This window comes from Perognathus longimembris, chromosome 17 (assembly GCF_023159225.1).
Source record: "Perognathus longimembris pacificus isolate PPM17 chromosome 17, ASM2315922v1, whole genome shotgun sequence".
In the NCBI taxonomy this organism is placed as follows: Eukaryota; Metazoa; Chordata; class Mammalia; order Rodentia; family Heteromyidae; genus Perognathus; species Perognathus longimembris.
In genome coordinates, this window is record NC_063177.1 from 19590899 (window position 1) to 19614678 (window position 23780).

General features: G+C 45.9%; 1 protein-coding gene across 1 annotated transcript; it reads left to right on the plus strand.

The window, feature by feature from the left end:
* Positions 1-1274: 1274 nt before the first annotated feature.
* Positions 1275-23256, plus strand: Spag5 (sperm associated antigen 5). The gene is made up of 24 exons (XM_048365525.1): positions 1275-1452; positions 1637-1762; positions 3923-5010; positions 5125-5308; positions 12462-12536; positions 13047-13139; positions 13235-13369; positions 14401-14520; positions 14636-14728; positions 14837-14950; positions 15304-15397; positions 15560-15707; positions 15792-15894; positions 16054-16187; positions 16616-16754; positions 20673-20784; positions 20967-21053; positions 21318-21438; positions 21524-21635; positions 22022-22102; positions 22238-22393; positions 22480-22554; positions 22679-22759; positions 22971-23256. The coding sequence occupies exons 1-24, from the start codon at positions 1402-1404 to the stop codon at positions 23040-23042; spliced, it is 3594 nt and encodes a 1197-aa protein (XP_048221482.1). The 5' UTR covers positions 1275-1401; the 3' UTR covers positions 23043-23256.
* Positions 23257-23780: the final 524 nt, after the last annotated feature.

The window sequence follows — 23780 nt, forward strand, 5'->3', positions numbered from 1 at the left end:
AACCATCAAAAAGCCAGAAGTGGAGGTGTTGTGTAAGTGGGGGGGGGGGAAGGGGGGAAAGCAAGCTGAGAGTGCCAGTGTCCTGAGCTCATGCCCCAGTATGGGCACAAAAAAATAGGAGAAATCCAGGTGCCGATGGCGCACTCCTGTAATTCTAGCTACTCGGGAGGCTGAGATCTGAGGGTTGAGGTTCCAAGCCATCCCAGGCAGAAAAGTTCCTGTGAGTTGCTTATTTGTAATTAACCACTCAGAAACCTGAGATGGCACTGTTGCTCAAGTGGTAGAGCACTAGCTTTGAGCACAAAGAGGCTCAGGGATAGCATCCAGGCTCTGAGTTCAAGCCTCACAACCAACCAAAAATAAGGGGGAAAAAGTTTCAATAAACAGATGCCCCACACACACACAGGGGAATGAATTCAAGAAAGGATAACTTAGTAATTGGTAGTGTGGGTTGGAAGCTTGTCATTTACTATGTAGGATGTTGGGTAAACTACATTGAGTCAATTCATCTTCACTTACAGGATATAGATATACATAAAGATGCCTATATATAAAGATGAATATATGTGTATACATAGGAAGTACTTTAGTGGGAAAGCTTCACTTGCTAAACAAGCACTCTACTACTAGGGACCTGCCTCTAGCCCAACTTCATAGTTTCTTCCAAGGATTAGATAAATTAGTATACATAAAGCACTTGGAATAGCACTACGGACACAATAAATGTTCAGTACATATTAACTTATTTCCATGGACAGGGGTTTGATGTAGAGGCCTAGCCTTAAGCTGAAGAGCTCGGGGACAGTGCCCAGGCCCAGTTCAAGCCCCACGACCAACAACAAAAAAAGCAGGAAGTAGAGCTGTGGCTGAAGTGGGAACCACAGCTAGGCCCTGAATTAAAAACAGCCACAACAAAAAACCCAACACGGGTGTAACTAAGGGAAACCTGACGCCTCCAGAGGCCAGGCTATTTTGGGGGCAACTCTAATAGGGTGTGAGGCTGGTCCCCCGGAAGCAGGGGAGGGACAGATTCAACTTTCCAGCTACCTGCGGTGTCTTCGGTGTTGTGAGAACACAAGGCAGACGTGCCAGGCCGAGTCGATAACCTGCTAGGCTCGGTAGAGAGCAGGAAGGGCTGAGGATCTAATGTCGACAGAGGAAAGCTCAGGGGGCAGGACCAGTCACAGTCCCGCCCGCATAGGGGCGGGGCCTCCTGCTGGGGCGTGTCCAGGCGTGGTCTCGCCCGTCCCGGGGGCGGGGTCCCAGCGGACTCGCAGAGCAGACGCACCGCGGCTCTGCAGCCAATCCGGGAGCTCGGAGCAGGTTCAAATACAGACGGCGGGTGAGCATGGCGAACCTGATTTGGTTTGGGAGGTGATCGACTTGCTTTCAGTGTTGAAGATGTGGCGGGTGAAAACACTCAACCTAGGCCTGTCGCCTTCGCCGCAGCCGGTGAGTGGGAAAGCTTTTGCAAGACGGGCTGGGGCTGCTGGGGCGGGACGCGGGGGGCGCTGCGGAAGGGTGCAGTCTTAGGTTCACCTAGCAGCTGCGGCGGGATTGGATTTCTTGGGAAATGAGGAAGGGCGGGCTGGGGTGAGCCCAGGCTTCCTCACTTTCTTCTCGCGTTCCTTCTCAGGCAAAACCAGCTATGAGAACCCCTCTCCGAGAAATTATCCTCCAGCCTGGTGCCCTCACCACCTCAGGAGAAGGGCCGCCTATGTGCTCGTCGCTCACCCCATCACTGAGAAAGCTGGGGCTGCAGGTGAGATTCGTCTGGACAGCTTCTCTACTGGGCTGTTTGCCCAGGTTACAGCTCAGAGGAACAGAGGGCCAGGCCTGGAACATAATTAAGAGTGGTAATGAAGTCTTCCACATCAGTGACATCTATTTACAGCTATTCAGGCCAACAGAGAGCTGCCCCAGGGTGGCTAAAGAAAATCCTCTGACAATCGGAACCTCTATTTGGCTATTAGAGGTTTTTGGTTGTTGTTTTTTTTTTAAATCTCTTCCCCTGTCAGATTTACCAATTACTGAGAAATACTTGTACCCTACTAGTGGTCTTCCTCAAATATGGGCTCACTTATGAGGAGGTCTATCTACTACAATAGTAAGTCAGTATCCATCCATGCCATGAAGTAGTTAAAACTCTCCTGGGATCCGTTATACCAGTGGAAGGCAGGCTGTTTGGATCACCTTAGTTTAAACTTGTGGAATCCCGCTTTTGTCTTAAGTCTTGAGCGAAGCAGCCATGTACAAATTGCTTTCAATTACTTCAAAAACTTGTCAGCCTGGCTGCCAGTGGCTAGTGCCTGTAATACAGTCATGAGGCTGAGATCTGAGAATTGCAAAAGTCTATAAGACTCTTATTGCCAATTAACAACCCAAAACTGAAAGGGGAGCCGTGGCTCAAGTGGTAGAGCACAAGCTGTAAGCAAAAAACTCAGGGACAGTGCCCAAGGGCAGTGCCTGGGCCCTGAATCCAAGCCCTAGGACTGTCAACAAAACAAAACAAGAACCCCAAAAGTCGGGGCTGGGAATATTGCTAGCATGCATGAAGCCCTGGCTTCCATTCCTCAGCACCACATAAGCAGAAAAAGCTGGAAGTGGTGTTGTGGCTCAAGAGGTAGAGTGCTAGCCTTGAGCAAAAAGAAGCCAGGGACAGTGCCCAGACCCTTTGTTCCAAGCCCTTAGGACTGGCCAAAAACAAAACAAAACAAAGAATTCCAAAAGTTAACTTGTCAAGGAAGAAGACTGACTGTCATGTCTATGATGTTCCTCAGGACATTTTGTAGAGATTAACTACCCGAGAAAATTGCCTTTCTAAAGAAATTGCTATTCTTTTCTCTTTCTAATGAGAAAGTATGGGGTTTGCCCTGTTTTCTACAAAGCTCATGGTCAAATATGATGCACAGTTATTATTACTTCTGAAATCTGAAGATTCTCTTCTTTGTGTGTATGTGTGTGTTGCCAGTACTGAAATTTGAACTTGGGGCCTGTCCTGAACTTAGGGTGCTGCCCCTGAGCTTTTTTTGCTCAAGGCTGGTACTCTATCATTTCTTGCAGCTTTTTGGTGATCCTTGGAGATAAATGTCTCCTGCCCAGACTGGCTTTGAACCTCAATCCTCAGATCTCAGCCTCCTCGGTAGCTGGGATTATATTCCTTTTTCTTTTTTGACTCACACCTCCTTTTTTTTTTTTTTTTTGTAATGTGGGGAATGGATTCCTGGGCTGTCTGCATACTGGGCAAGTACGCTGACACTGAGCTACACTCCAGCTCTATTTCATTAATGTCTGTGCCAGCTCTAGATTCTCACAGCTCTTGAGAATCACTCACACCTTGTGAACCCCTTCCTACTAGTTCCTTTCAAAGTTAGTTGGAGTTAAGAATGAAGAGCAAAATCACACCATGACTTGCTCCCATGACATGATTAGATATTCTGAGCTGTTTATACTGTAGAACTGGTTCACTTAAGAGGATCCAAAATAGCTTCCTCGGTTTTCTTTCCCTACTGTTGGTTCTGTGTAGTAAGCAACAATTATTAATAAAGTTCTCACTTGACCAGAGCTAGTGAGAACTTTTCCCTTGTTTCTTCCACCCTACCCCTCACAACTACTCTTGGTACTGGGGCCTGGCACTCTTGCTTGGCTTTTTGTTCATGTCTGGCCTCCTACTACCTGAGACATATCTTCACTCCCAGCCTTTTGCTTGTTAACTGGAGATAGTCTGGTAGATTTGTCTGCATAGGCTGCCTTTGAATCAAGATCCTTAGATCTTAGCCTCCAGTATAGCTAGGATTATAGGTGTGAGCCACCAGTGCCCAGCTTTCTTTCCTTGTTTTGAATTTGAGAATCTTGGACCCACAATTGTATGTTGAGAACTGAACTGCCTGCCTTAATCAATTACTTTTGTTTCCTTTGGCAGGAAGGCAACAACAACTCATCTCCAATGGATTTTATCAACGCCAAGAGAACAAATTTCTCTTCAGAACAGACCAGCCATCCCTCAAAGTGGGTCGACGTTGGTCAGCATGAGTCAGATGAGCAGCCTGTAAAGCCAACTCCTCAAACGGACTCTACTTCCAAAATATCTGCGGAAACAGTAAACCCAGCAGATGACTATGTGGTTAAGACCATGGTTCTTACACCCTCCCCAGTAGGGCAGAAGCAAGACATGATACTGGAGGCCCATTCAGATACCATAGCAGAGATAAACAACAGCTCTCTCAATGAACTTTTGAAGCCAGGAGACCTGGTGAGCAAGGAGGTGGCACTCCGCATGGAGGAGAGCTTGTTAGAAACTGTTGGTGCTATGCCTGAAGAACCTCCATGGCAGGATTCTTCATCCCATCTCCTTGGATATCCACTGCAATCCTATTCTGGGCAGCCATTAGGCTACTCCAAAGAAAGCCTGAGGGACGAGAGGATTGAGGTTGTGCCTGAGGACTTAGTGCTTTCTGAAAGTACAAAGTCTTCCTCCAGGCTAGGGCTTTCCCCTTCAGTTACCTGGGCAGCAGATTTCCCTGTCAATCATGAGGAGCCAGGGGAGGAAATGATAGAACGCCTAGTTACCGAGGAAAGAGAAATAAGCTTTTCTACATTTTATGAAGAGGTTACACCAGAGGACCATGCACTGATCTCAGATGTGGAAGATGTTCCATCTTCATGCCTGACACTAAATCCAGTAGAAATGGAATCCCAGGCAGGTCCAAATCCAGCAGTAGAAGATACTGGAAGGTTTCTCGGCTGTGATTCCGAAACTTGGATGTCCCCACTGGCCTGGCTAGAAAAAGGTGTAAATACCTCAGTCATGCTAGAAAATCTCCGCCAAAGCTTATCTCTTCCCCCTGTGCTTCAGGATGCTGCCGTTAGCAATAGCCCTCTTTCTACCTGCTCTGTGGGAACCTGGTTTACTCCTCCAGCACCACAGGAAAAGTGTACACATGAGTGTCACACAGAGGGGGCCAAGGGCACCAAGGCCAGTACTTCAGAGACAAAGCGGTTCCTATGGGGGTAAGTGACTCCTTGTGATGCAGGAGCCTCAATCAATGTCTTGGGGATCTATTCCCATCCCTTTGCGTCCCTCCCCACCCCCCTTTTTTTTCTTAAGTTTTTCTCTCGTTGCAGTCGTTGTCCTCCAGATCTGACTACCTTGTCTCGACCTGACCTGGAAAGTAACCTACTGAGCTCTCTTGGCCTTCTGGAAATTCTCTCCTGCCAGCTGCAGGCCTGCAAGAGTCACCTGATTGTCTCTCACCCAGAAGCCAGGGACAGTAGCACCCAGACTGATACTAGTACCAGTCCTCGAAGGGTAAGTAGCTATTTCCCAAGGCTCGCATGACCCCAATGGCCCCTTCCTCCAAATGGAAGCTGATCAACTGCCAGGGGCAAAGGGGACGTCCCTCCTTCATTCTTAGACTATTTGTAAAGGCTGAGGGTCTGGAAAAATGCTTCAAGTCTTGACATACCCTTGACTTTCCAAGGGAGTGTAACTATGAAAGTTTTTTTTTTTTTTTTTTTTTTTTTTTTGCCAGTCCTGGGCTTGAACTCAGGGCCTGAGCACTGTCCCTGGCTTCTTTTTGCTCAAGGCCAGCACTCTACCACTTGAGCCACAGCGCCACTTCTGGCCATTTTCTGTATATGTGGTGCTGGGGAATTGAACCCAGGGCCTCATGTATATGAGGCAAGCACTCTTGCCACTAGGCCATATTCCCAGCCCACTATGAAAGTTTTAAAGGAACCAGTCTCTAGGCCTTCATCTTCCAAAAGCATTCTTTTTTCTTTATGCCAGTACCGGAGTTTGAGCTTTTAGGGGCCTTGTGCTCTATCAGCTTGCTTGTTCATGGCAGGCACTCTACCTTTTGAGCCATACTTCCAACCCTCAATTTTTATTTTATTTTATTTATTTTTTGCCAGTCCTAGGGCTCAAACTCAGGGCCTGAGCATTGTCCCTGGCTTCTTTTTGCACAAGGCTAGCACTCTGCCACTTGAGCCACAGCACCACTTCTGGCTTTTTCTATATATGTGGTGCAGAGGAATTGAACCTAAGGCTTCATGTGTACGAGGCAAGCACTCTACCACTAGGCCATATTCCCAGGCCCATCATGAAACATTTTTGATGATAGTTTACTAAGAGTTTTGCCACTTAATTCCAAAGGAGTTCCTAGAATTGTTTGGCATGCCCTCATTTCCTTTTATTCCTATTGAGTCCCATGATTACTGTGAAGTTTTCTCAGTGGAAAACAGGAATTTTTACCGAGTCATGTTTTTATATGCAGGTTACAGATATCTACATATAAATAAAATCTCAATAAAATTTACTAGATATGTCTAGGATTTTTATTAAAAGTTATAATAGCTGGGTGCTGGTGGCTCATACTGTATTGCTAGCTACTCGGGAGGCTGAGATCTGAGGATCTCAGGTTCAAAGCCAGCCTGGGCAGAAAAGTCCAAGAGACCACTCTGATCTCCAATTAACCACTAAAAAGCTGAAGTGGAGGTGTGGCTCAAGTTGTACAGCACCAGCTTTGAGTAAATAAAGGGAGAGACCCTTGGTCCTGAGTTCAGGCACCAGCAGCAGGCGTGCACACACATACACACACACATACACTCACCAAGTTGTATTATTGCAATGAGTAATATGTAGTGTTCTTTTGGATGTTGAAAATATCTATACATCCAAAAGATTTATTTTTCATTTAAAGTCCTCTGATCAAAGGAACTTAAAATAATTTATTTATTTATTTTTCCAGTCCTGGATTATGGACTCAGGGCCTGAGCACTGTCCCTGGCTTCTTTTTGATCAAGGCTAGCACTCTCCCACTTGAGCCACAGCGCCACTTCTGGCCTTTTCTGTTTATTTGGTGCTGAGGAATCAACCCAGGGCTTTGTGCATGCTAGGCAAGCACCCTTGCCACTAAGCCACATTCCCAGCAAGAAATTGTAATTTAAATTAGATGATCTTTCTGTCACAGAAATGTTGGTGAATGATATAGTTAAAAAATGTTAAATTATGGGCTGGGAATATGGCCTAGTGGTAGAGTTCTTGCCTTGTATACATGAAGCCCTGGGTTCGATTCCCCAGCACCACATATATAGAAAAGCCAGAAGTGGCGCGATGGCTTAAGAGCTAGAGTACTAGCCCTGAGCAAAAAGAAGCCAGGGACAGTGCTCAGGCCCTGAGTCCCAAACCCCAGTAAGTTAAATTATTACATTAAGGTGGAATTCCTTTTTTGTTTCTCAAATGGTATTAAGGATTGAACTCAGGGCCTCATGCATGCCAGATAAACATTCTGTGTCACTGAGCTACACCCCAGACCTTTGAATGATATTTAGAGAGGAATAAAGATATAAATTCATGGCCCGGCACCGGTGGTTCACCGGTGGTAATCCTAGCTGCTCTTGAGGCTGAGATCTGAGGATCACAGTTCAAAGCCATCCTGGGCAGGAAAGCCCATGAGACTCTTCTCTCCAATTAACCACCAGAAAAATGGAAGTGGCACTGTGGTTCAAGTGGCAAAGTGCTAGCCTTGAGCTGAAGAGCTCATGAATAGCACTCAGGACCTTAATTTAAGCCCCATGACTGATGGGGGAAAAAAGATTCAGAGAGAAAGGGATGGCAAGAAAATTTATGTCTATAAAAGGGGAATTTTTTTCTTGGGGGGGAGGGGTCTTGGGGGCAGTAATCCTTGGGCTTAAACTCTGGGCCTGGACCCTTGCCTGAGTTTTTTCAGTCAAGGCTAGTGCTCTACCACTTGAGGCACAGCACCATTGTGTGGGTTTTTCTGGTAGTTGGAGATAAGTGTCTCACAGACTTCCCTCTCTGGGCTGGCTTTGAACTGTGATCCTCAGATCTCAGCCTCCTGAGTAGCTAAGATTAGAGTTATGAGTCACTAACACTCACCTTTCTTTTCTGATATTTAAAAAGTGTCAAATATGTAGCTTTTCTGCTCAAGGCTGGTGTTCTACCACTTGAGTCACAGCTGAAAGTCTAGTTTTGGGCTGGTTAATTAAAGACAAGAATCCCACAGACTTTTCTGCCCTGGGCTGGCTTCAGTCTTTGACCCTCAGATCTTAGCTTTCTGAATAGCTAGGGTTCCAAGCTACCAGCACTGAGCTTAAGAGGAAAACCCGTTTTAAGACCACTGTTCTAGAGGACTGCAACTGAGACAACACAGGCCTGGGGAGGAACGGAATGGGGTCCGGGGAAAGAATTAAGAGCCTTAGTCAGCATTATGGCTATAGAAATAATAAGTGGCTATTGCTAAGCAATGCCCATAGATCTCATTTGGGTTGAAAATGTCCTCAAAGTAATGACTTTTCCTTTTGCCCCAAATCCTGGCTGCTTATTCCTCTAGCTGCTCAGTTTCTCTCTTGGGTTATCTTGGTATTTTTTCCCCTCTTGTCCTTGACCTCATTTCCCCACTCCTGCATCTGCTTTCTATCCTTTCCCCCCCCCACCCCCCCCAAGCTTGCTTGCCAGGTCCTGTTGGAGGCTGCTGAAGTGGAAACAGCAGGGGAAATGACATCTCCCTTAGCCATTTCCCTTCACCATGCGCGTCCTTACCGCTCGGCTGCCTCCATCACATTCATCTCATCACCTGCCTGACTGCACAGCTCTGAGCAGTGTGCGTGCCTAGCCGGGGCTGGTGGACTGCTCCGTGCCTTCCTGCACGATGCAGGAGATAATGACCACTGCTTTGCTGGGGGGAGGGAGAGAGACACTCTCAGATCTGAGGTTGGGGTGACTGCCACCTTCAGTCCACACTGTCATAGCCTGGTGACTCAGCACTGCTAGTCCTGAGACACAATGGCTGTCTTTCAGCAGTAATGAAGACTCCTGCTTTTCTCTTACTTAAAAAAAAAAAAAAATTCTTTTTGGCAGTACATGTTTGATAAGCGGGAGCTGTACCATTTAAGACATTTTTTTTTCCATTGATTATTTTTGTTTATTTGTTTTGTTTTTGTTGCCAGTCCTGGGGCATGGACTCAGGGCCTGAGCACTGTCCCTGGCTTTTTTTTGCTCAAGGCTAGCACTCTACCACTTGAGCCACAGTGTGCCATTTCCGGCTTTTTTCTATACATGTGGTGCTAAGGAATCGAACCCAGGGCTTCATGTATACGAGGCAAGCACTTTACCACTAGGCCATATTCCCAGCCTTCAGTGATTATTTTTGAAGTGGGGTCTTGCTTGATGCCTTGGCCAGCCTAGGCTGCAATCCTCCTACTTGAGTTTCTCTTGTCACCGGGAACACAGGTGACACAGGTGACACAGCATACCACTGTACCCAACCATTGGTTGAGATAGAGTCTAGACCTTTTGTTTGAACTGATCTTGAACCTTGATTCTCCTATCTCTGCCCCCCAAGTAGCTTTTTTGTTTGTTTTGAAATAGAATCTCAACATGTAACCCAGGCTCACCTTCTACTAGTGATCCTCCTGCCTTAGCCATCCTTCCAAGTGCTGGGATTATAGGCATATGGCACCAAGCCTATCTTCATACTAAGATGTGTGTGTGTGTGTGTGTGTGTGTGTGTGTGTGTGTATCCGTGTGTGTCCTGGGGCTTGAACTCAGGGCCTGGCACTGTCCCTGAGCTTCTTTTGCTGAAGGCTAGCACTCTACCTCTTGAGCCACAGCGCCACTTCTGGTTTTTTCTGTTTACATGATACTGAGGAGTCGAACGCAGGGCTTTATGTATGCAAGGCAAGCACTCTACCACTAAGCCACATTCCCAGCCCTATACTAAGATTAAAAAAAAAAAAAAAGCGGGGCTGGGAATATGGATGGCCTAATGGTAGAGTGCTTGCCTCATATACATGAGACCCTGGGTTCGATTCCTTTGCATCATCTAAACAGAAAAAAGCCAGAAGTGGCACTGTGATTCAAGTGGCAGAGTGCTTGCTTTTAGCAAATAGAAGCCAGGGGCAGTGCTCAGGCCCTGAGTTCAAGCCCCAAGACTGGCAAAAAAGAAAAACACTTCATGAATTTGCGTATCATTCGCTGATCCATACTAAGATTTTTTTTTATCTGATTTTATATAATTGACAATTTAGGAAAATAGAAATTACTGATTACTGTTGAATATTAAGGAAGATTAGAGCCCAGGCACTGGTGGTTCATTCCTGTAATCCTAGCTACTCAGGAGGCTGAGATCTGAGGATCACAGTTCAAACCCAGCCTGGGCAAATAAGACTGTGAGACTCTTATCTCTAGTTAACCACCTAAAAAGCGAAAGTAGAGCTGTGGCTCAATGTGGTAGAGCACTAGTTTTGAGCACAAAAGCTCAGGCAGTGCCGAGGTCCCCCTGAGTTCAATCCCCATGACCAAAAACAACAACAAAAACAATTTAGGAAGGTTAATATTGGGGTAGGAGTGTGGGAGTATAGCTGAATGCTTGCCTAACATGCATGAGACCCTGGTGTGTGTGTCTGTGTCCGTCATAGGGTTTGAACTCATGGCTTAGACACTATCCCTGAACTTTTTTACTCAAGGCCAGCACTCTTCCACTTTCAGCTTTTTTTGGTGGTTAACTGGAGATAAGAATCTCATGGACTTTTTCTGCCCAGGCTAGATTTGAACCACAGTCCTCAGATCTGAGCCTCCTGAGTAGCTAGGATTACAGGTATGAGCCACTGGCACCTGGCTAGGCCCAGTGTTTTCTTTTTTTTTTTTTTTTTTTCTTTTCCATTTCTTTATTGTCAGAGTGATATGCAGAAAGGTTACAGTTTCATGCACAGGGCAGTGTGTACATTTCTTTTTTTTTAATTAAAAAAATTTTTTTGGTTTTAAGATTTTTTTTTTAATACTTCAGCTTTTAGGAAGGCCCAGCAGGGGGCAGAGGTCATGAGCATGGCCATTATTTTTTTAAAAATAAATATGCAAACATTGAGAATCTTTGGGTTCCTCTCTCCTTTCCTTCCTTCCTTCCTTCCTTCCTTCCTTCCTTCCTTCCTTCCTTCCTTCCCTCCCTCCCTCCCTCCCTCCCTCCCTCCCTCCCTCCCTCCCTCCTTCCCTCCCTCCCTCCCTCCCTCCCTCCCTCCCTCCCTCCCTCCCTCCCTCCCTCCCTTCCTTCCTTCCTTCCTTCCTTCCTTCCTTCCTTCCTTCCTTCTTCCCTCCCTCCCTCCCTCCCTCCCTCCCTCCCTCCCTCCCTCCCTCCCTCCTTCCCTCCCTCCCTCCCTCCCTCCCTCCCTCCCTCCCTCCCTCCCTCCCTCCCTCCCTCCCTCCCTTCCTTCCTTCCTTCCTTCCTTCCTTCCTTCCTTCCTTCCTTCTGTGCAAGTCCTGGGACTTGAACTCAGGACCTGGGCTCTGTCCTTGAGTTTTTTGGGTTTTTTTAAATTTAATTTATTTATTAATTGAACACAATTTTTTTTGACAAGGTGTTGTGCAAAAAGGGTACAGTTACATAGTAGGGCAGTGTGTACATTTCTTGTGATATCTTACGCCCTGTTTTTCTTTCCCTTCTCTAGGTCAGGTAGACATATATACAATATACAATGTATCAAGAACATATACAGTAGCCACGTGGCCAAACCCAAGAAAATTTGCCTAGGGCTTTAAATGTAATGTCGATATTAGACAATATGTTGACAGTAGTCTTATATGAACGTACATACATAGCTTTTGAGCTATTGTATTCCACTGAGAGGTCAATTTTTGCCCTTTATATGTTGAGTAGTTGTTTGGTTTTAGTTACATACTGTTGGGTCGCTGCCCCAATCCTGTGGGAAATACCATTTGACAAGCAGTTTTTGGTTTCACAGACCTGGTCTCTACTGTCTCTCCGTCTCCCTTTCTTTTTTTTTTTTGGCCAGTCCTGGGGCTTGGACTCAGGGCCTGAGCACTGTCCCTGGCTTCTTTTTGCTCAAGGCTAGCACTCTGCCACTTGAGCCACAGCGCCACTTCTGGCCGTTTTCTGTATATGTGGTGCTGGGGAATTGAACCCAGGGCCTCATGTATACAAGGCAAGCACTCTTGCCACTAGGCCATATCCCCAGCCCCTGCGTTTCCCTTTCTTAAGTCATATATCAGGGAGATCATGCCCCTTTGTTTTCTGTGTTCTAGGCTTGTCTCGCTCAACATTATTTGTTCGAGTTCTGATCATTTCCCTGCGAATAACAATATTTCACCATTCCTAATCGCTATGTAGTATTCCATTGTGTATAGGTACCATATTTTTTGGATCCATTCATCTGTGGAGGGGCATCTGGGTTGTTTCCATATTTTGGTAGGCCCAGTGTTTCATCACCAGCAAAACACACACACACACACACACACACACACACACACACACACACACAGAGCATAGTGGCTCACATCTATAATTCCAAGTACCCTGGAGGTGGAGATCCAGAGGATCTTCCTTCTGAAAGGAAGAGTTTCTATAACAACCTGCAGGGATAGAGAATGAGGGACTGTTAGTATATGTTGTCTACCTGAAAGAAGCAACTCTTATTTCCTTGGCTAGGTAATTAAGAAGCCTCAACATCTTCAAGAGAGCCAGAAGATTAGAGAGGTCCTGGAGGAGACCAGGAACATCATGGTAAGTGTTGTTTGACCTTATACTACCATATGGGTCACCTATGAAAATAAAAAATGGAGAATCCTAGCTGAGTGCCAGTGGTTCAAGCCTATAATCCTAGCTGCTCAGTAGGCTGAGATCTGGGGATCACAATTTGAAGCCAGCCTGGGCAGAAAAGAGTCTTTGAGACTCTTAACCTCCCATTACAGTCAGATGCCAGAAATGGAGCTGTGGCTGAAGGGCTAGAGCACAATCCTTGAACAAAGAAATTCAGGGACAACACTTAGGCTCTGAGTTTATCCCCAGTAACCATCATAGAAAAGAAAAATTAAAAAGAATCTTAGGTGATTAATAAATGGTAATCCTCACCATGACTGAGGATTACCATTTACTACCATGATAAATGAACCATGGTAGAAGAACTTCTTTTCCTTATTGGGAACTTACCATTAGAGTTGGTAAGCTTTTCTCTCTAGTGCCCTTTTTGCATTGTGATGATTTGATCTAGCCCAGCCATCTTGCCCTCCACAGCAATCGTGGGTGCTAGCCTCTAAAGAGCTGATATCCTTGCTTCACCTGTCCCTGTTGCATGACAAAGAAGACAGAATGACTGTGAGTCAGGAGGTAAGCAGTGTGCAGGTGAAGGTGGAAGCTTCTTGGTGAGGCAGAGAGCCCAGAAAAGAAGCCAAACTCTGTATCTGATTGTTCTTACCTTGTAGTCTCAACGTACAGAAACCCTGGTCTCTTGTTGTTATGATATGATGAAGAAGTTGAGGGCAAAGTTCCAAAGCCTCATAACAGAAAGAGAGGAGGCAAAGCGTGGAGAGGAAATGGCCCTCAAAGGAAAAGACGCGGTAAGGTGCTGAGTGTTTGTTATGGTGATGTGGGAGATTTCCACTTCATAGTTCCTGTACTAGTACACTTGAGACATAAATGGATGGCCTGGGAATGAAGAAGTAAACTACAGGGAGTCAAGTTTGGTCTGTAATCTCAACTACTCAGAGGTGGAGGCACTGGTGTCTCACACTTGTAAATCCTAGTTAGGAGGCTGAGATCTGAGGATTTTGGTTCAAAGCCAATCCAGGCAGGAAAGTCCATGAGACTTATTAATTAACCACCAAAAGTCTGGAACTGGAGCTATGGTTTAAATGCCAGAGTGCTAGCCTTGAACAAAAAAAGCTCAGGGACAGCGCTCAGGCTGTGAGTTCAAGCCCCAGGACTTGCATACACATACACATGGAAAAAAAAAATCTCACCAGGCACTGGTGGCTCATGTCTGTAATTCTAGTTACTCAGGAGACTGAGATCTGATGATCAAGGTTCTAAACCAGCTGAAAAGAAAAGTCTGACACTTATCTCCAGTTAGCCATCAAAAAAGTGGGAAGTGGAGCTGTGGCTCAAGTGATAGAGTACCAGGTTTAATTGAAAATGCCAAGCAAGATCATAAGGTCCTGAGTTCAAACCCCAGTACCACTTAAAAACCCAAAACAAACAAAAAAGTTTAAAATCTGCCCAGGAAAAGACAGTATGTATTTCTTTCTTTTTCTTTTCTTTTTTTTTTTTTTTTTTTTTGGTGGTGCTAGGTTTGAACTCAGGCCCCCAAAATTGCTAAATAGGTGCTCTGCCACTTAAGCCACATGCCCAGCCAACAAGACCTTGTCTGAAAAAACAAAAGAAAAAGGGCTGGAGATAACTCAAGTGGTAAAATACAAGTTTAGTATGTGCAAAGGCCCTGGGTTCCATCTCTAGAACCACAATAATAACAAACAAAAACAACAACACCCCCCCAAACTATCTAGATATTAGATGATTATGTTGGCTGATTATGACTGTGCATCATTTCCTCTGTTACCTATAATGTCCTTGCAACATCTTTTCTAACCAGGCAGAAACAGTGCTGGAGGTTTTCTGTGCACATGCCACCCAGCGCATCAGCCACCTGCAACAGGATTTGACATCCATGCAAGAATTCAGAGCCCTTCTACAGGAGGCCCAGACCCAACTGGTAATTCAGAGCCCTTGTACAGGAGATCCAGATCCAACAGGTCCATGCAGCTCCCCTGGGAAGATGGTCACAGACTTCCACTCACCTGCCTCCATCCATGCTCCTTCCTTTGTAGGTAGGGCTTCATACAGAGCAAGAGGAGCTGGCTCAGCAGGTGGTGAGTCTGACGACTACCTTGCAGCAGGACTGGACGTCCATGCAGCTGGATGTGAGTATTTGGGGCCATCCTAACTGCTCCCTCACTCTCCTCTGCCAGCCCTGGTAGGAGCCTTGCCTCAAGTGTGCTCTGCTGACCTACTTACTTCCTCCCTGGTAGTATGTGACATGGACAGCTTTGCTTGGTCGGTCTCGGCAACTCACAGAGAAAGTCACAGCCAAGAGCCGGCAGGCCCTGCAGGAACGTGATACTGCAATTGAGGAGAAGCAGCAGGTAGAGACCAAGAGTGGGACTGCCTAGGATTGGTTTCTTCCTTTGGCAGAGGCCTTTCCAACTGCGTGATACCATTATTCTCTGTCTTGTCTTCTTTCTGCCCTGGGTTTGGATACCAGCCAGTTCCCGTGGCTCCAAGATGGCTTGAACCCAGTTGTTTCCTTTGCTCTTCAGCACTATCTTTATATCAGCAATTTTTCTTCTGGTCTATTTTTCCTGAGGATCAGCTTTATTTTCTGCCTTGTGGCTGCCCAAGAATAAGGTATTTGTTCTCTTGTCCAGAAAATTGCACTCTGTCTTAGGATTCTTCACTCAGGAGGAACTATAGAAAGAAAACTATGTTTTCTTCCTAGATTTCCAGGGAGCTGGAACAAGTTTCTATCCATTTAGAAGAGTGTAAAGGCCAATTAGAACAACTGAAGTTGGAGAACAGTTGCCTAGCAACAGGTGCGTGTTTGTGAGTATACAGGAATGCAAGTCGTTGAGCCTGCTAAGGCTTGCAGTGTTAATAGAACTGGGAAATGCTCTAGAGCACTTACTTTACCACAAAATTATGGGAGATTTCTGGCCTAGTAATCTCATGGTTTAATAAGGATACTGTTGATCTAGATCTCCAGGCACAGCTGCAGATTCTAGCCAGCACAGACAGCCAGCTAAAAGAACTACAGAGTCAGCATGCCCATTGTGCCCAGGACCTGGCCATGAAGGATGAGTTGCTGCACCAACTAACCCAGAGCAATGAGGAGCAGGCTGCTCAGTGAGTCCCTGTCAGGTTATTGTGGCAATAGACACCCAGCATGTGGGATCAGATGGGATCTAATTTAATTAAGGTCTCTGGCAGATGGCAAAAGGAAGAGATGGCACTAAGACAAATAAAGGCAGAACTGCAGCAACAGAAGGCTGTCTTGGCCAAGGAAGTACAGGACCTGAAGGAGACCCTGGAGGTAAGGAATTGGGCTTGGGGAATAGGTAGTATGGAGGTGAAGTTTGAGACTGGATTAGAAAAGGCCTCTGGTCCTCAGAGCTCTAAGTTTCTCCACTTGAACTCTTTTTTTCCCTCCCTTTCTCTCTTGCTCCTTTCCTTCTTTGACCCATCTTGGCAGTTTGCAGACCAAGAGAGTCAAGTTGCTCACCTAGAGTTGGGCCAGGTTGAGTGTCAGTTGAAAACGACGCTGGACGTGCTCCGGGAGCGCAGCCTGCAGTGTGAGAACCTCAAGGACACTGTAGAGAACCTGAAGTAAGACTTCTGCCTACCTGTGCTCCCCACAGGTGCTTCTCCCTAAGAAAAAGTCTAGAAACCAGAGTCTCCAAGAGGACTATGTTAGGCCTTTTTTCCCTTTTTTTTTTTTTTTTTGGTGCCAGTACTGGGGCTTGAATTCAAGGCTTCCTGCTCTTGCTTGGCTTTTTCATTCTAGGCTAGCACTCTATCACTTGACCATACCTCCATTTTTGGCTTCTTGCTAGTTAATTAGAGCTAAGAATCTTTCAGCTTTGTCTGCTGCCCATGTTGGCTTTGAACCTTGATCCTCACATCTCATCCTCCTGAGTAGCTAGGATTATAGACATGAACCACTGGATCCCAGCTTTGTTTTTCTCATTGGTGGTGGGGAATTTGGCAGAAGTGTTCAGAGAAGGTAACCTCATCTGCCTGGTTTCTTATTTCAGGGCTGACTTGACTAGAACCATAGCAGAGAAACAAGAACAAGCCTTGGAGAAGGCACACCAGTATTCCCAAAGGCTAGGGTTGCTGACTGATCAACTACAGCACCTGAGCCTCTTCCTGCAGACACAATTAAAGGAGAAGGTAGGATCCTGGAGAAGAGAAGAAGGATTCCTTTTCTTCCCATTGTATCTTTATTATATGGAATGGTATTCCTAAAACCATATTGGGTTTTTTTTTTTTTTTTTTTTTGGTCATGGGCGTGGTTGCTGTCCCTGAGCTCCTTTTGCTCACTCTGCCTCTACCACTTTGAGCCATAGTGCCACTTCTGGTTTTCTGGCAGTTAATTAGCCTGCCCAGGCTGGCTTTGAACTGTGATCCTCAGATCTCAGCCTCCTGAGTAGCTAGGATTACAGGCATGAGCCACCAGTGCCCAGACTAAAACCATATTCTTGTTCCATTTCATTGAATTCAGTAATGTTCCCTTACCTACAGGGCCTCTTCAGCCTGTCACTCAAATCTTCATCCTACCTCCATTTTACTCCCGCTAATTGGACTGCACCCCATACACACCAACCCCATTCATTCCTGGCCCCAGGATGTTCTCTTCTATTTTCAAACTGGAAAATCCTTTCCTTTTTCTATTAAAATCCTGCCTTTGAAATGTTCCCAAATCAAATGGACTCAGTGATCTCTTTGTATGTGTATCCAGCGACCCCAATCTATTTATAAAAGTGTATTCCTCACACACTTATTCTTCTTTTCCACTTATATTAGTTTTCCTTGGAGAGCTGATCTCTTCAACTAGACAATGTTTAAAAGAAAGCATAAATTTAGCCTTGCTTCTTTAGCTTCCCTGGAGTATATGCTGAACAATAAGTGGTTGCTCTCTTTCAGTAGACAGAGTTAATTAGCTTATTCCACAGTGAAAGGTACAACCCAGATCTTGACCCTTGTTCCTAATTGAGTGCTGAGCACAGAAAATTCCAGTGTATAGGCTAGCAGGAAGACAGACAGATATGAAGTTATTATCTTGACTTTTTTGTTTTGTTTTAAATTTTGCTGGTCTGGGGCTTCAACTCAGGGCTTGGGTACTATCCCTGAGCCTCTCTGTGCCCAAGGCTAGCACTCTACCACTTGAGCCACAGTGCCACTTCTGCCTTTTTTGAGTAGTTCATTGGAGATAAGAGTCTCAAGAACTTTTCTTTTCTTTTCTTTTTGGCCAGTCCTGGGCCTTGGACTCAGGGCCTGAGCACTGTCCCTGGCTTCCTTTTGCTCAAGGCTAGCACTCTGCCACTTGAGCCACAGCGCCACTTCTGGCCGTTTTCTGTATATGTGGTGCTGGGGAATCGAACCCAGGGCCTCATGTATACGAGGCAAGCTCTCTTGCCACTAGGCCATATCCCCAGCCCCCTCAAGAACTTTTCTGCCTGGGCTGGCTTTGAACTTCAATCCTTAGCTCTCAGCATTCTAAGTAGCTAGGATGACAGGCGTGAGCTACCAGCATTCAGCTTTTCTTGACTTATGATCATAGTGGAGGTCATAAACCACTATGGGAACTCAGAGAAAGGAGGATCAGTTCTACCATGGAGAGTTAGGGGCTGGGGATATGGCCTAGTGGCAAGAGTGCTTGCCTCATATACATGAGGCCCTGGGTTCAATTCCCCAGCACCACATATACAGAAAATGGCCAGAAGTGGCGCTGTGGCTCAAGTGGCAGAGTGCTAGCCTTGAGCAAAAAGAAGCCAGGGACAGTGCTCAGGCCCTGAGTCCAAGCCCCAGGACTGCCCACCCCCCCCCCCCCAAAAAAAAAAGAGAGTTAGAATGTCCTTTCAAATGAGGTAACCTTGGATACTCTTGAAGTTAGAAGTCTATAGGTCAAAGTCAGTAGATCCACCAAAGGAAGAAGCTAATCCTAGCTACTTTAGACGCTATCTGGAGGATCATAATTGAACACTGGCCTAGACAATAAGTTCTAGAGACTACATTTTAATCAATGACTGGGTATATGGTGGCATGTGCCTGTCATCCCATCTACAGGAGAAGAACAGCAGCTGGGCATGGTGGTACTGGACTGTAATTCCAGCTATGCAGGGAAGTACAAATAGGAGGATTGAAGTCCAGTCCAGCCTGAGCATAAAGTGGTGCCTTATCTCAGAAATAACCAGAGAGGGGCTAGGAATATAGCTTAGTGGTAGAGTGCTTGCCTAGCATGCATGAAGCCCTGAGTTCGATTCCTCAGCACCAAATAAACAGGAAAAGTGGGAAGTAGTGCTGTGGCTCAAGTGGTAGAGTACTAGCTTTGAGCAAAAAGAAGCTCAGGGACAGTGCCCAGACCCCTAAGTTCAAGCCCCAGGACTGGCCAAAAAAACCCCACAAAAAAACAGTGAAGAGTTGGGTGTTGCTGGCTCACACCTAATTAATCAGGAGGCTGAGATCTGAGGACTATGGTTCAAAACAGCCTGTGCAGCAAAGTCCATGAGAGTCTTATCTCTAATAAACTACTGAAAAGTTGGAAGTAGAGCTGTGGCTCAGTGGCTCAAGTGCTAGGTTTGAGCAAAAGAAACTCGGGGGTAGTCCCTAGCCCCTGAGTTCAAATCCTAGGACCAACACATACACAAAAGTGAAGAATAGGGCTGGAGGCATGGTTCAAGTGGTAGAGTACAAGCCTACCAAGTACAAGGCTTTGAGTTCAGATTTCAGTGCCACCTAAAAAACAAACAAACAAAAAAAGGGCTTCCAGAGTCATTCAAGTAGTAGATCACCTACCTAGGAAGCCCTGAGTTCAAACTGCAGTATTGAAAAAAAAAATCAGCCATTCACAGTATGTAAATGAGTGAGTATGGCTATTTTCCAAATAACACATTTGCAAAAACAGTTGTCAGGCTAGACTTGGCCCAGGGGCCATCATTTGCTGACTGTTCTGCTCTGGAACAGTAAATATAGGTAGAAACATATTTTTTGATAGAGTGGGGCAGAGAAAATAGTGAACTCAGTATTCTTCTACATTCTAAGTTTCCTGTGGACTGTGGAACATTCTGGGGGTACTTTTTTTTGCAAGCAGTTAGTCTTTGGGCCTAGAGACTGGGAAAGAGTCCAATTTAGAGGCAGATTGAAGAGTCATTCATGTGGAAGTTTGCAGTGGGTGCTTTTGTGGAGCTCTGGAGGCCAGGCTGTCCGGGAAATGGATAAATGGATTAGAGTGAAAAGAGGGCCAAAAACGGAACCCATGGGTGCCAAGGGTTAAGGAAGGACCTGAGGGCTGAGAGAAGAAATAACCAGAAGCATATAAGGCCTATCTCTAAGGGGTAGTCATGACCTGAAAGAAAAAAGAAGTTTCTAAAACAATATAGTCCTTAGTATTAAATAAGCCAGGTAAACAAGAGCTAGATAGTATCCATTGCCATTAAAAGTAAGGCTGCCAGTGGTGACCAAATTATAAGAATTTTGGCAGAATGGTATCCTGGCTATTTGTTATTTATTTTTTAATGTAATTTTATTGTTACTGTTAAGGTATTTTGCAGAGGGTTTACCATTTCATAAATCAGGTAATGAGTATATTTCTTTTTCTGGACAATGTCACCACTTCCTTCACTCTAACCTAGCCGGCTGTTTATTTTATTTTTAAAGTATTACTGTGTTAGTAATTGTTCTGGGAAAGGTACTGGTGGAGTTAACGAGAAAGCATTAAAAGCTAGGAGCTGATGGCTAATGCTTGTAATCCTAGCTAGCTACTCAAGAGGCTGAGCTCTGAGGATCATGGTTCAAAGCCAGTCTGGGTAGAAAAGTGGCTCAAGTGATAGAGCACTGGTTTTGAGTGAAAAAGCTAAGGGAACACACCCAGGCCCCTGAGTTCAAGCCCCAGTACTGGCTTAAAGGAAAAGGTAGGAAGGAAGGGAGGGAGAGAGAGAGGGAGGGAGGGAAGGAGGGAGGGCACATGCCGCCATGTGTGGGTGAGGTAGAAGGTAGAAAAGGGCTTTGGAAGAAATGACTGGGAGTGCTGGGTGCTCAGGAAATCACTCTGAAGAGCAGCTAATTTTTCCCCCTCTCCTTTGTCTTTAGACTAAACTGGAGACCCTTCTGCTGAGCACAGACTGTGTTCTCACCCAGGAACACCCTGAGCCTAATGACAGTGCCTTGTTGGGAAATACCTTGACAGCAGCAGCAGATGAAGGTTAAAGATGCTAGGATTTGGGGGTGGGAGGGCTCTGATCCTGCTCCTGACATCATCACCAGTGAAGGTGTCTACCATCAGATTCATCTATCTCCTCCAGTGTTGGTTTTGGTTCTGACTGGGCTACTGGCGGGACCCCTCACTCATAGTAATTGGTTGTTTTTTGTTTTATCTTGTTTTAGAGCCGGAACCTGCTCCTGTGTCTTTGGTTGGAAGTGACACAAGTGCTTTCACCCGAGTGACATCCACGGTTTCCCTTCAGCCTACAGGTTAGGATGGGCTCCAGGGACCCTGCCTCATTTCTAGAAAATCTGGTAAAGATAAGTAAAGACAAAAGCAGTGATAAGTTCTTTGCTCTAAAAACCTCAATTCTACTTGGCTCATTTTATTTGTGCCTTTTGGGATCTGTAATGTTCTGGATATTCAGATTCTACGGGTGGGGAACATAGGTAAGAGTTATGGAAATGATGTCTATATACTCCTTTCTTCAAGGTTGAAGGGCCTGTACCTCTATCTAGAACTTTCTCTTTCAGAGACACCTGACCTAGAGAGTAGCCTAGAAAAAATGAGCACTACCCTCCTTGAACTGGAGAGCCTGTGTTCTCTGCTGCAAGAATCTAAAGAAGAAGCCATTGGGTTTCTTCAACAAAAAATGTGAGTGGGGTGTAGTTTTAATGTCCAGGGGAATGAGAGAATCCTTTATGCCAAAGGCTGGATGCAGAATTCTCCCTTCTCCTAGTTATCATCTGCAGGCCAGGCTTCAGGCCCAGGAAGAAGAACATCAGGAAGCCCAGAAGGCCAAGGAAGCTGACATAGAGAAGCTGAACCAGGCCTTGTGCTTGCGCTACAAGGTAGAGGAGGGGCCTAGAAGTGGGGCGGTAAAGAACTGGGGCAGCTCTATTGGTCCACTGGGACCCATTGTCTCTCTGGGAATCTGGGTGGTAAGGATTTTCCAACCATTGCCCTAGTTTTGCCCTTCCTGGGGTCAGATATTTCACATATTGGGAGAATCAGTTCTGGGCTAGCCTGTGTTCCCAGGCAGAACTAGGAGAGAAGTCAGGAGCTATCTCAACATTGAGGTGTACCTTGTCTAATTTGGCCTTGGAGGAAGAACTGGTATCAAGTAGTCCTACCAGGACTAGGCACGAAGGGGGCATTCATTCTCTTCTACTTCTGGTAAGAGCTACAAAGAAACCAGCTCTCCTTCAATGTCCTTTCACATCCCTTTCCCTCACAGAATGAAAAGGAGCTCCAGGAAGTGATACAGAAGCAGAATGAGAAGATCCTAGAACAGATAGACAAGAGTGGAGAGCTCATAGTATGTTCCCATGATGCCTGTCTTCCTTCTGTGCCCATGGTTGCCAGTCTCAAACATGAGAACTGAATACCCTACTCTACCTTTATCCACCACAAGTGGTAAGAAGGCTATCAATACCTCTGTTCTCACCCCCAGAGTCTCAGAGAGGAGGTGACCCAGCTTACCCGCTTACTTCGGCATGCAGAGACAGAGACTAAAGTGCTGCAGGAGACCCTGGCAGGCCAGCTGGACCCCACCTCTCAGTCCACAGTCGCTAACTGGATCCAAGAGAAAGTGTGTCTCTCACAGGAGGTGACTCGGAGTTAACAGAGGAGCTGGGCAACTAGTGGTGTAGGGAACCCCAGCCTGTGCCTCTATGAATATGGATATATCTATAGGTTGACAAGCTGAGGCTGATGTTCCTGGAGATGAAAAATGAGAAAGCAAACCTTGTGGTCAAGTACCAGAGTCACGTAAGGATTTCTGTGCTCTGCTAGGGCCATTTCCTACTTCCATAAGTAAGCCACATTGCCTCTATCCTACCAAACTGTGCTGTTCTTCTAGGAATAGGACTTATGAAACCTATTTGTTTTCTAGAGGAATATCCTGGAGGAGAACCTACGGCGCTCTGACACAGAGTTAAAGAAACTAGATGACATTGTACAGCATATTTATGAGGTAAAGGATAGGGAGGGAGGTGACAGGACTAAGGTACCTGGCCCAAGGATGTCCTGATGGTCATAGCTCTGGTTCCTTGCCTGTGCTGAGAACTGGCTTAACTCCCAACTGCAGGCTTCTCTGTGGCTTCTGTATTTACCCCTTTTAATGTGTATCCCTGGGGCTGGGAGCTTTGTGCTTTATTTAGGCTTGCTTTGTCTTCTCTTTACAGACTTTACTGTCCATCCCAGAGGTGGTGAGGAGTTGCAAGGAGCTACAAGGGCTGCTAGAGTTTCTAAGCTAAGAAACTGAAAATAGCTGGGCATGGTAGTGGACATTTATAATTCCAGCTACTCCAGAGGCTGAGTCATGAGTACTGCTTGAGTCCAGGAGTTCAAGACCAGCATGGACATAGCAAAGAGACTGAAAGCTGGATTCTGCTTAGTTTTATTTACCTACAATACCTGCTTACCTCAACATTAGGATTGTTGGCATAAAGTCAACTATGTGTAATGCTATTTAAATAAAGTATATTTAATGTATTTCTTCAAGTTCACTGGATCTTACTAAGGGCAAAAGGGCAAATGAGGTCAGAGAAGAGGCAACTTAGCCCCTTGGCCTGGGAAAGGTTCATATGTTCCTCTCTACCTCCTGCTACATCCAGAGCCAGGGCTGTCTGCCCTTCCTTCCTTTTCTTGTTTCCCCAAATACTCTGGGCACTGGACTGCCTGTTCCCTGGCTCATGGCCTAGGGGGACAGAAAAGGCTCCATTCTCTAACTTTCTCCAATCCTCTTAGGGGGTAGGCTCTGGTAAATTAATATGGGGCTGATGACAAAGAAGCTTAGTTCATTACTCCATGCTTTCAACTTGGGCACTGTTGGGGCATCTGCCACACCGACCTTACCTACTGTCTAGGTAATTCCTCCACCAGACCAGGCTGTATGGCCCTGCACGTGGCAAAGGCGATTGTGGTAGAAACAAATGTCAGGCTATTTCTTACCTCTGGTGGCAAAGTTCCAGGAGATTGGAAATGGGGGTGGG

Bases quoted from the DNA above. Each gene is read 5' to 3' on its own strand.
- Spag5 (XM_048365525.1), top strand. From the start codon at position 1,402: ATGTGGCGGGTGAAAACACTCAACCTAGGCCTGTCGCCTTCGCCGCAG. The intron at 15,398-15,559 runs GTGCGTGTTTGT...CTGTTGATCTAG, and splicing joins GAACAGTTGCCTAGCAACAG to ATCTCCAGGCACAGCTGCAG. The intron at 22,760-22,970 runs GTAAAGGATAGG...TTCTCTTTACAG, and splicing joins TTGTACAGCATATTTATGAG to ACTTTACTGTCCATCCCAGA.